Here is a 12,300-nt window from a genome sequence, read left to right on the forward strand (position 1 = left end):
GGGTGAGTCACAGAGGGACAGAGAGGGCTCGGCCATGGCCACTGGGGGTCAGGCAGAAGCTGCGGCTATGGCCTCTCCCCAAAGGGTCCAGGGTTGTGTTGCTGATGGACGGTGCAGCACCCTCTGCTCATGACCCAAGGGCAGGACCCCCTGGAGAGCAGGGACCTGTCAAGATGGGCAGGGCCACCAGTCACAGTGACCCCAAGACACACTTCCTGGGTTTCCCCATGTCCACACAACCCCGATCCTTATGGCATATGGGGCCCTCAGGTCCAGGACTCCCCTGAGGCCCAGCCCCCTCCCCACCCCACCATCCCCTCATTCTCACACCCTGTATGTGAGGCATGGGGTGAATGCCCAGCTTCCCGGGGGACAGGTGGAGAAAGAAGCCAGGCAAGGAGGCCCCCCTCCAAGGAACACTCATGTTGGAGGAGTGGCAGGGGATGCAAAGGACTTGTGGTGGGTCCTGAGGTTGGCATGTGGCTTAGGGGTGCTCTACTCTGCCCACGGTTCTGCCAGCCCATCCACAGAGAGCGGGAGGCAGGGCTGCAGAGTTCGTGGTGCCCAGCGGTCACACCACACACATTTATGGGATGTCAGGGCCACGTGGCCCGGCAGCAACAGTCTGTGAGCCCACCTCCATGCCCAAGTCCTTGCTGCTCAGAGCAGGTGCCCGCCCAGCCCAGCCCCCGCAGTCAAGAACCCTGACCAGCAAGTCCATGCTTGGGGCTGACAAAAGGAAACCTGGGGCCTCTGAGAACCCAGGTGCACGTGTGTCTGCGAGAGACAGACTGAGCCTCTGGGAACACGTGGCCTGGAGACTGTGCGCTGGCAAGTCTGGGAATGTCTGGCACACCCTGCATGGTGACTTGTGGTTGTCAAAACAGGCACTGTAGCGTGGAGTGGCGTGTCTAAGCGTGTCTAGCTAGGAGCATGTGTCTGTCCTGTGGAATCGTGTCTGCCCGGTGGGCTAAGGGCTTGTGGCTGATCTCCCTGCACCTGAGGGAGGCGGCACTGGGCAGCCTGTGTCCCAGCGAGGCCACCACCTGAGCATCTGAGTGGGTGCAACCCCAGGGGTGGCTGGCTCTCCGCAGGGCGCGAAGAGCGGCGGCCTATCATCTGGGCACGTACTCCCTGGGCAGCCCAGCCCAGTTGTGGTCACGCAGGGCTTTGTCCACTGTCCGGATGTAGCCATTGATCAAATCCTTCATCTCCGGGGTGAAGGGCTCAGCGTCATGCGGGCGCCGGCCGTGGCGCCGGAAGCTGCCTTCCTTGTTGTTCTCCACGCAAAGCAGCCGCTCCTCACTCACGGACACGTTGAGGAAGGCCACCATCTCCCGCAGTGTGGGCACCAGGCTGCGCCGCAGCTCCTCGTAGTGCACCACCAGCAGCCGCTTGCCGTACTTGAGCCAGTCCAGCACATGCGAGGACCACCACGAGGCATAGCTGTTGACGAAGTCCGGCCACTCTGGGAGGGACAGAGGGGTGCCGTGTCAGGGCCCAGCCTGGGAGGGCTGCTGGTCCCCCTGGATGCCCAGGGAAGCGGCCAGGATTTTCCATCACCCACTGCGCAGGGCCAACCTGCCTGAACCCCTGCTGAGGAAGGTGACTTAGTGTGAATAAGGGTTAATATCAGGCTGGGCTCTGACGAGTTCTAAGCCGGGAAGATGTGACCTTGAGTCTGCCTGCCTCCTAGCAAACACATCGAGTTAAAACAAATGTAAACTGCACGGACCAAGCACTGGCGCTCTCTCTCGTGTGCTATGAATTCCTTGACCTTAGCGACTGCCCCTGGCCAGGGAGAGCTGGGCTGCACACGGTGCATGACAGCAGCGTTAAAGACAGGTGGGAATCGAGGCACCCTCCTTCACCTGGATCTTGTCTCTGGCAACTATGCACACCTGATGTGGGGGGCAGGGACCGAGCAGCATGTGTGGGGCAGCTGCTGGGCCTCCTGGTGAGAGGAAGATGCTGTGCCGGCCAGGCTTCCTCTCCTGGCCCCCCTGTCACTCTAAGCCTGTTATGAATCATAATGTAAATATCTGTGTTTTCCGATGGTCTTAGAACCATAGGAAAACACAGATATTTACATTACGATTCATTAACAGTAGCAAAATTACAGTTATGAAGTAGCAACGAAAATAATTTTATGGTTGGGGGTCACCACAACATGAGGAACTGTATTAAAGGGTCACGGCATTAGAAAGGTTGAGAACCTCTAAGGCGTGCTGCCTGACCCAGCCCAGGCTCACTGTGCAGGTGGGTGTGAGGACACCTGAACCTGGGCACAGCGGGGCGGGAGGATGCACCATGAAGCCATGAACAGGGCAGTTGCAAACTTATGCAGATGACCGATTTCACGAGATTTCTTTTCTAGTAAATTAAGGGCTTAGGTGTTTTGTTGGGGGGGTCATGCACATGTTAAGAATCACCCCAAGGAAAATAGTTTCTGTAACTGGGCTGTGGGTAGTATTTGTTTTCTCTCATCTTCAACATGACCCTCTGAGATGGGGACTACCTTGTTTTTTCAGAGGAGGACACTGAGGCTCAGAAGGTATGCAGCTTGCCAGGGTGACTGGGCTGGTAAGAGGCCCAGGAGGGATCAGAGCTTATCTGGCCTCCATCTTAAAGAGGAGTCAGCAAGGGGGTATAGATGCTGGGGGCTGGTCTAGGTGAAGGGTGATGGGGAAAGGGCGGGGGGAGACACAGGTCAGCCTCAGCTGACCCAGAGCCACGCAGGGACAGATGCACAGCCTGCCTGGCCTACAGCCCTGCATCTCATCATGCACCCACCCTGCTGAACGCAGCTTTATTTCAGAGGAACAAACTTGGCTTTATAGTACTCACCTCTGCCATTCGCTGCCTAAAGCTGACTGCATGCCTTGAGGGCAGAGAGCCTGACCCCTTTCCCTGGGCCCCCTGGCCTTGCCCAGTGCCTGGCACACAGTATACTTCGGTAAACATGTGTCAGCAGACTGACTCCGTGAATAATGTTGCAGTGAGGCCCCGCCCCCAGGCCCCTTCTCTACCTTTGCTCTTCCAGTTGCGGTCAGCTGCATAGCCCAGGTGCCCGGCGCACTTCCTGTTGAATTCGGCCACCAGGGACCTGTACGGGTTCCGGATGAGCAGGATGGCTGAGTCGAACATCTCGATCTCCCTCCTGCCACTCTCGTGGGTCTTCACACAGATGGTGCGCCGGCTCCGCCAGTGGTCCTTCTCGCCCTTAAACCCTGCCCGGGGGGAAGGAGAGAGCCGCTTTGGAGGAAGGCATTGTGGGACCCACACTGCCAGGCGGCAGACAGATCCTAATGCTCACCTGCATGCCTGAGGGAAGGCTGGCAATAGGGGCCGAGCAGAGGGCACTGGGAGGGCCTACGATGGTTGACAGGAGCAGCCTCCACAGGACTGACCCTGCCCAAGACAGCAGGAGATGTCTAAGAGTTGGAAAAGATGGCGTCTGCTAAACAAAGGAGATAAGGCACCTCCTGCAGATCCCCAGGAGTCAAGACCAGAGGGCTTGATCATGCCCTGTCTCTAAACGCTGGAGACGCATACATTTGGGTATTTTCTTGGCAATTTCACATGAACATCACAAATACCCCTGCGAGTCAACTATAGCTGCACGCATAACTGGATGATGTGACTGAGGTTCAGAGTGGGTGTGTGACTTGCCCAGGATCACACAGCACCATGGCAACAGAGCCAGGGCTCTCTCCACGTGGCTGTGTGTGTCCCCGAGAAGCCCCCCACTTTCACCTAGCTCCCCACAGTAGGAGCAGGATCCCCATCATTATACTCAAGGGCTGTGAGCAGCTGTTGCCCCTCCCTCTGACCTCACGCCATGGTCCTTTAACAGGGCCCCAGCCTTGCATCTATGGAGAGTCTCTACCTGGGACCCCAGAGCAGGTTTGGCCAATGCCTCACCCACAGTGGTTGAGCCCGGCCCTGCAGAACCCAGGGCCCAGTTTCTATGAACAGAGCCCTGCTCCCCTGGAACAGTCTCTCTGAGCTGGGGGCCTGCCTTCTTCCTGGATCCCTTGGGCCAGTCCTGGGCGTTCGAGCCCGGATCACTTCTGGCTGAGAAGGTCACTCTCTACCTGCCCACACAAAGAGTCACATATTTATCAACACTGATTATTGTGTGCTCATGCTATGTCCGATTTTATGTCAGGCATCAAGACTCAGACCCTGTCCTTATGCTTACAGTCTAGTAGGGAAATAGCCCAAGTATACTACAGAGAATAGAGGCTACGGAAACAAAGATTAGCAGGGACTAGTTAGAGGGTATAGTGGGATGTCATAGGAAAATGTCCTCTGAATCTTGTTTCCCAAACACAACCCAGCGTAGCTCTGGCAGCCAGCTCTGGGCACATTCTCCATAGATGTGCATGAGCTTATCTTGGGCTCTTTGAAACATATATAAGCCTTCACCCCTTTCATGATTGGCTGGGAAGCATCTGTATTTGCAAGTTTCTTTTGAATCTGGAATTCTGGGTTCACCTACTGAAACTCAACATGTTTCAAACTCATCTCTTTCATGGGCCAAACACTGAAAGTTTTGCGTTGATTCATTCTGTCAAGCAGCTGGGAGTTTCCGGGAAAGGAGGAGTCCAGCTCTGGGCTGTGTAAATCTGAGATGCAGTCTTTGACGCTCGACACCCTGGGTGCCTTTTGTACTGCCTCTGCCTATGCCAACAGCGGCCACTTTTCCTTACAACTCAACCACATTCACCCAGGACAGGGTTGGCATTTTGGCTTTGGAGCTGCCTTGTGAATTTCCCATCTGCACATGTCATTGCTCTGTAAGTGCTCTGAGGCAGTGGCTACATCTAACTGGTCCTGTAAGGCTCAAAGATGTCCTGGTATCTCTAAAACCATTCTGAGGCAGTCGCGCAACACTTACATGTGGCTGTTCAAACCACTGGGCCACTTAGCCATTTGTGGACCCAAATAGCCAGCTGTGAGAGGCAGGTTACTGCAGCCTGTACACCAAGCATGTCAAACTCGCGGCCCACGGGCCACATGCCTTGTTTATTTGGCCCGTGTTAGCCTTTGAGTTTGACATGCTTGCTGTACACAGTGGGTGGTTCCCAGGGGACTAGCCAGACTGGGCAGGACCACATGCTTCACCTGACCACTCACCTGTAGGTGCCCATAACCAAGGCTCCCAAGAACTAAGGGTTATATGAACAACCTTGGCTTTGTCCCAACCAGACTGAGGTTGCTGTGGGTGATTCCAGAACCCATTGCCAAGCTCAGAAGTTTCCATTTTCTCTAGGATGCTACTATAGCACCCTCTTTTCCTACACCAAACTCTAGTGATGAATCTTAGTTGTTTTGACACTTGACAACAGAGAAACGTATTTCACACATTGAGATGCCACTGGACTTACCTGAGATTCTTGGTTCTGAAACAGTGCAGACTCAAGCCATTTATGTTCACTTACACAGCCTAATAAGGCCCCTTATTTCTGCAAGATTTTAAAGCATAAAACTCTTTATGAAGATTTTAAGACCTGTTTTTAAAACATAATATTGTGAGCCTCGCCGGGGTGGCTCAGTTGGTTGAGTTTCGTCCTGTGTACCAAAAAGGTTGCCGGCTGATTCCCGGCCAGGGCACACATCTGGGTTATGGTTGGATCCCTAGTTGGGATGTGTGCGGAGGGCAACTGACGGATGCTTCTCTCTCACATGGTTATTTCTCTCTCACTCTCTTTCCCTTCCTCTCTCTAAGCATGTCCTAGGGTGAGGATTAAAATTTAAAAAAAAGCATTTTGATAAGCTACCCCTTGCCTAAAAAGAAAAAAAGGAGTTAGCAGATACTGTCTCACTTAATTATTGAGGGTTCTGAAAAGTAAGGAAAATCCAGGAAAGATTTCTAGAGAGGGAATCGAAGCTACTAGGCTTTCCCTTTGAACCCAGAGCAGAGCCCATGAGCTGTCACTCGCAGTGTGTGTGGCCCGAGGCTGGCCTGCATCGTCACGGGAGCCTGCCAGAAAGGGCAGTTCCCAGGCTCATACCAGATCAACTGAGCCAGAGTCAGAGGCGCGGCCAGGGAATCTGCTGAATTTACCAAGCCCTCGGGGAGGTTCTGACACACACGCATGGGAGAAGCACTGCTCCCGCACTCCCAGGGGGTGGTCTGGCCACGGGAGGGAGCCGCCTTCCCCACCCTCTGCCTTTGCTCACCTTTGTTGTAGAGAGTTCCGTCGAAGTAGTAGCTCCCGGTATAGAAGCCAGTGGCATGCTCGATGAGATGCCGTGCCCAGGTGTTCCCGGCACCCGGGAAGCTCGACAAAGCCACGAACACTTTTGACTTGGTGGGCAGGAACCTCCTGTCTGTGCACCGAGTGTCTGAAAGTCAGAGGTCATCTCAGGGTCACTCACCCCTGTAGTGATTCAGACTCACCACTGGACTCCCCTAGATAGAAACTGCTGATCCGAGACTCCCGCTTAATACAGGTGTGAACTGAGGGGGAGAGGTTCGCCACATGCACGTGGCTGGCCAGAGAAAGCCCCAGGGACCACGAGGCCCCAAAGCCCACGCAAGAGTGTGGTGCAAATTGGCACCTGTGGACCCGCAGTGCCTGCTTTGTCTCCATGGCCACAGCCAAGCTGTGGCTACTAGCACAGCACAGGTAACTCCAGGGGAGGTAGCGGGGGTCATAGCTGGGTGGACCAATGTCACACCCTGAGGTACAGCCAACAACAAACTTGCTGGACTAATTTCAGGCAAGTGACCTCTCTGAGCCTCCTCTTCCTCCCCCACCCCGGGGCTGCCTGAAATCTTCAGGTGGAAGCCCCAAAGCCCTGGGCTGTGCTGGGTCACAGCAGGCTCCGTAAGGGGGCATCATCCCTCCTTCTCTGCTCTTCCTCCACCAGCTCCTAGGGTCAGCCGGGCAGACCTGATGCTACCCACCACAGCCTAGGAGCCTTACTGGATCCCAGGTCCTGGGCTGCCTCAGGAAGCCTCTGAGGCCCTTGTGGCCCTAAGCTCCCATGCCACCCAGTGCCACCACCTTGCCATTGCTGTCCCTCTGGACCCTGACTCTCTGCTTTTGCTTTCTTCCTCAAACCACCTTCATCCCCAGAGAGATTCAGATTAAGGTCAGGTGCTTTTCAAACTGAGCCCTGCATCCTGGTCCGGCCTCCAGAGATGGCGGAGGCCTCCTTCATCCATTATCCCAAGATGAGACCATCCACAGTGATCCCGGTGTTTTTACACAGATGCCCTTCCTACCCCAGGACTGCACACTCCACCATGGCCAGCATTTCCAAAACCCCAGACCACATGCCACCAGCAGAGGCAGGCACGGGGAGGAGGACCCTTCAGGCCCTGCCCACCTCTGGGGCGGGGCTCACCTTGCACGGGCGTCTGGTAGACCTCGCAGTACTCCGCCAGCTTCTGTGCCTCAGACTCCTGGCCACACAGCGAGCCGTCCACAGCATCCCGCAGGTTGAACTGGGAGGTGGGGTAAGCACAGTAGCACTCCCAGCCTCTGAGGATGGCCAAGGGGAACTCCTGCCAGACAAGGAGAGGAAGAGAAGCATCGAGGTGAATGCAAAGGGCACGCCTCCCGCAGCTACAGGATGAACACGTGGACCCACTGCCGGCTGCAGGGGAGCAACAGGGATGTCTGTCCGTCCTTCTAGTGCCAGGCTTGGTGCCCAAGCCCAGGGAGACCAACTCAATGAGATGTGACTCCTGCCCTCCAGCAGCTCACAGCTGGCCAGCGACAATCCAGCAGGCACAGCGCAGTGAGAGAGGTGCTGTGGCAGGTGAGTCAGGTGTACAAGGAGGGAGCAGAGCCTGGATCTGGGCTCCTGAGACGTCCAGGAGGCAGTCAGGAGCACCGGGGTGGGAACAGGTGCTCCAGATAGTGGCATCCATGGGAGAAAATGTGTGTTGGGGTCAGAACCGGGCAGATCAGCCCACACAGGGCAGTTAGGGCTCAACGTGTCACAGGTTTAACTAACAAACCGGGAGCCCTGAGTGACATCTGGAATTCCCACTAGCTCTGCCTGGAGAGACCAAATCCAATCCTATGCCTGAAGTCCACTGCTGGGTCTTCAGGACCAAGGACAGATGCCCACACACCCACCTCTCCAAGACAGGAGGGATGGGCAAGAGTAGACTTGGATCCACTGAGGTGCTGAGCCACAGAGGGATTCCTGAGGATGGAAGGGCCCTGCCAGGGTTCAGCTCCTGGCGGTCTTTTGCATGGTTTCTTGTTCCCTGAGGGGCTACACTGGACGATGAAGAGCTGGGCCCTGGCATCTGGAAGGCCTGGATGTGAATTTGGGTTCACGGGCTGGGTAACCTCGGGCAAGGTGCTGAACCTCTCTGAATTTCACATTGAAGAAAAGTAATAAAATCCACCTTGCACCGTTATTATGGGGACTAGATGAGAAGGGTCCTAGCTGCCCAGCACTGGGCCTGGCCCAGGCTCGGTGCTCACAGAGGAGTGAGCCATCCTCTGTCTCCTAAGCCTCCGGCATCAGCCACGGCTCACTCAACACTTCCTTCACCCACCTCTCTCACAGGTAGTTTGGAGCACCTACTATGTACCTGGCACTGCATAGGCCACGTAACCCCATTTAATCTCCTCCCGTCCCTGCATCTTGCATGCAGGAGATGCAAGCCCCTGGAGTGTGGAGACGGGAGAGGAGTCTAGGAGTGTGAGTGGGAGGGAGGCTGTGGGCGGAGAAAACTTCTCATTGCTGAGAGAAGCACTGCACAAACCTCTTTCTTTCTTTCTTTTCTGCCCATGGAGAATCTCATAAATAAGTAAATAAAAGGAAATCAATCGCGTCTTCTGAGCATGGCTTGGCAAAGCTAAGGATCTCAGCGAAGACAATAGAGGTGGTGTCCCAGCCAAGGGAGGGCAGCACAGAGCCTGGGGAAGGGGAGAGGGTGCAGAGGGGGAGGGGAGAGGGTGCAGGGGCGAGAGGAGGAGATGCTGCCTGAAGCTGCCTGCATGCAGGGCTGTTGTTCCAGGCACAGGCTGAATTCTCCACTAGATGCCCAGCCTCCCTGAAAGGTCCTCCCCACCTCCCTCATCCTTCTTCAAGGCTGAAGGGCAGCTTTGCCTCTGCCAGGACTTTTACCAGGGCCCAGGCCCACGTCTGTCTCTCAGAGCTGAGCTGTCACGTAGGACAGGCAGAGGATGTTTTTACTCTTCTTCCACTACGCATGTACCCCTACCCACCTACACACACACACACACACACACACACACACACACACACACACACAATCTCACTAAACGTGCTGATCCTAGAGCTCAGAGCTCCCTTTTGCATTGGAAAAACACAACAACATTCTCTGGGACCACAAGCAAGTCACCTCCCCTTAGTCTCTCCACTTGTAAATGGACATGTTCCACAAATGGGCCTGCCTGGAAGAGCCGGAGGATCTCGTTTCTTTCTGGGCTCCTCACTAGCTTCCCCTGGCCCACCCAGAGGGCAGTGAGCCTAGGATGGCTATCCCCAAGGCTTTCCCGGGAGAGGCTTGAAATGGGGCTGGAGGATGGGGGTGGGTATCCAGGAACTTTTATGTCAGAGGGAGGAAGCACCACATAGCAGAGAAAGTACCATGTTTTTCATCTAAAAGACCTGGACTCAAGTTCCAGAGTCACAATTCCGTACCAGTGTGAACTTGGGCAAGTGCCTGCCCTTTCTGAACCTTGATTTTCTCATCTGTAATGTGGGGGTAATGACACTCTAGCTCACAGAGTGGGGGGAGAATGAAGGGAGGACCATGAGAAGGACCCAGCCCAGTGCTCAGCACATGGTAAATGCTCCCCTATTTTTCTCTCTTCAGGCCTTTAATTGTAGTAAAGGTGGGCCCCAGACCACCTGCCTCTTAGAGTATCAGGAGTTTGTTTCCTGAAGGTCCTCACTTTGGCTCCCCCTCCAAGGCCTGGAAAGCTAAGGACCAAGGGAAGGCCAGAAGCCCCTGCCCTCGTTAGCCTGCAGTCCTTTAGTTTTGATCAGACACATGCAAAAGAGGATTGCTGTGAAGACTCAGCGGCCACAATGAGGCCCTCACTTTGGAACCAACCATGCCCCAAACCACAGCTGCCCCCAATGTCAGCTGCAGTGGCAATCCAGCACCGGCAGCCAGGGCCACTGTCTCGGTGCAGGGCCAAGGTGATGGGATGTGGGAGTGAGCGGACAAAGGCTGATAAACCCCATCAACATGTCTAGCCAGATGCCACAACCCCCTGGGGGGTCCCCGGGCCCCTAACTGCACAGAAAGCAAAATCTGTGTCCATCCGGCCCCTCCATCAGAACACCACTGGCTTTCTGGAAGCAAGTTCCGCTGCCGTGAGTTGGTGAAAAGCCATCACAGGAATTGTGACCTCCAGCCCCCACCATCACCATCTATCCCCTCCCACAAACCTCCCCTCCTGCCTTCTCCCAGATCAACACCTTCACCACAGCAGCCTGGACACCCACGGCAGCGATGGGGCGAGCATGCGGCCACCTGGCTGTGCCCCATCTGTTCACACTGGCTGTTATGGGCTGAACTGTGTCCCCTAAACTTCACATGTTGAAATCCTAACCCCTTACCTTGGAACGTGACTGCTTTTGGAGGTAGGGTCTTTAAAGAGGTAATTACGTTTAAATGGGGCCATGAGGGTGGGCCCCAATCCAATCTGACTGGTGTGGTTATTAGAACACAAACACACACACACAGACCAAGGGAGGGTCCTGTGAAGACAAAGGGCCAAGGCCATGTGCAGTCTAGGGACAGAAGAAACCAACACCTGGATCTCAGACCTCTGGCCTCCAGGGCTGTAAGGAAACAAAAATCTGTTGTTGAAGCCCCCATCCATCTGCAGCACTTGCTACAGCGGCCCTGGGAAGCTAATACACCAGCTTTCCTACCAGTCCTTGGCCAGTGTAGTCACATACCCACCTCAGTGTAGTCACATAACCACCTTTGCACTTGCTGTTCTCTCTGCCTAGATTCTAGAATGTTCCTCCTCCAGACACCCACATGGCTTTCTCCCTTACTTTCTTCAACTTGCCTTCTCCCGAGGCCTTCTCTGGCTTGCCCACTTCAAGTCACCACATCCTCCCACCACCCTATTCCCCTGCTGCTGGGCCTTCTAATTTGGTTTCACTGGTGTATAACAGCGATGAGATCCTCTGACCCTAAGTGTACCCTCAGCAGTCTTGATGCATTTATATCAAGACCAGCATTTCCCTCACACCAGTTTCCTCCAACCTTTTCCAACCATCCCACCCTCCCTCACAGCAACTGCTGCTGATTTCTACTGATACAGATTCATTTTGTCACAGGGGTCCTCAAACTTTTTAAACAGGGGGCCAGTTCACTGTCCCTCAGACCGTTGGAGGGCCGGACTATAGTTTTAAAAAAAAAACTGAACAAATTCCTATGCGCACTGTGGGCCCGGGACGAGTCGGCTGCTAAGCAGGACAGGCAGCGGCACCCGGCAGGCCGCATAAATGTCCTCGGCGGGCCGCGTGTGGCCCACGGGCCGTAGTTTGAAGACATCTGGTCTAGAATACAAATGGAGTCATCCAATGTCTATTTTTGGGTGTCTGCTTTCTTTCATTCAGAAATGTATTTGTTAGACCCAGCCATGTTGTTTTATCTGTTAATAGATTGTCTTTATCCCTATTATTCTGTGTGTGAATGTACCCATCTGTTGATTTATCCACTTGAGGGACACACGGGCTGTTTCTTGTCTCCACCTATTACAGATAAAGTTGCTATGAACATTTGTGTACAAGACTTTCAGCCAATAAATATTTTCCTTTCTCGTGGGTTAATACTGATGGTTCCGGCTTCATTTTCCTCCACGTAACTTGTCGGCATTCAACATCCGCTCCGTTTTACTTGCTGACCTGCTTATTGCTTGCTTCCTTCCCCGAGGGTGTGAGCAGGGATTTCTGTGTGTCTGTGAGCTTTGCTTCATTCTCTAGAACATGGTGGATGCTTAATGACTGTTTGATGGACAAACCAATGAACAAATGAAAGAATGAATGTCCTTTACAGGTCCCAACTGCCCCCCAGATTACTGGCAATGGACTTGGGCATGACTTTTGTTGATCATTTCGCCCTGGCCATGAGGGAGGAGAAAAAAGCTGGCGCATCTAAGCAACACCCGCCCCTAACACCAGGGACCCCAGGAGGCTTGGATCTCCTGGGATTCCTGTTCAGAGAAAATTTCAGCAACATGGTAGCTCTGTTCAGGGCGCTGGCGCTGTTTCCCTCCCTGGCTATAATGCTGCTACCCATGTTGATGCCTCCTAGTCCTATATCCC

General features: G+C 54.4%; 1 protein-coding gene across 4 annotated transcripts in view; it reads right to left on the reverse strand.

The window, feature by feature from the left end:
• Nucleotides 1-403: 403 nt before the first annotated feature.
• WSCD1 (WSC domain containing 1) overlaps nucleotides 404-12,300 on the reverse strand; it is a 49,400-nt gene continuing 37,503 nt past the window's right edge. For all 4 annotated transcript variants that reach the window (XM_080679070.1, XM_080679072.1, XM_080679069.1 and 1 more), the window contains exons 6-9: nucleotides 7,363-7,522; nucleotides 6,190-6,354; nucleotides 3,030-3,230; nucleotides 404-1,468 (exon numbers count right to left, since the gene is read on the reverse strand). In XM_080679070.1, coding sequence (XP_080535196.1) covers nucleotides 1,116-1,468; nucleotides 3,030-3,230; nucleotides 6,190-6,354; nucleotides 7,363-7,522 — 879 coding nt within the window. In that variant the 3' untranslated portion in view covers nucleotides 404-1,115. The remainder of the gene's footprint in view (nucleotides 1,469-3,029; nucleotides 3,231-6,189; nucleotides 6,355-7,362; nucleotides 7,523-12,300) is intronic.

This window comes from Plecotus auritus, assembly GCF_963455305.1.
Source record: "Plecotus auritus genome assembly, chromosome: 7".
In the NCBI taxonomy this organism is placed as follows: domain Eukaryota; kingdom Metazoa; phylum Chordata; class Mammalia; order Chiroptera; family Vespertilionidae; genus Plecotus; species Plecotus auritus.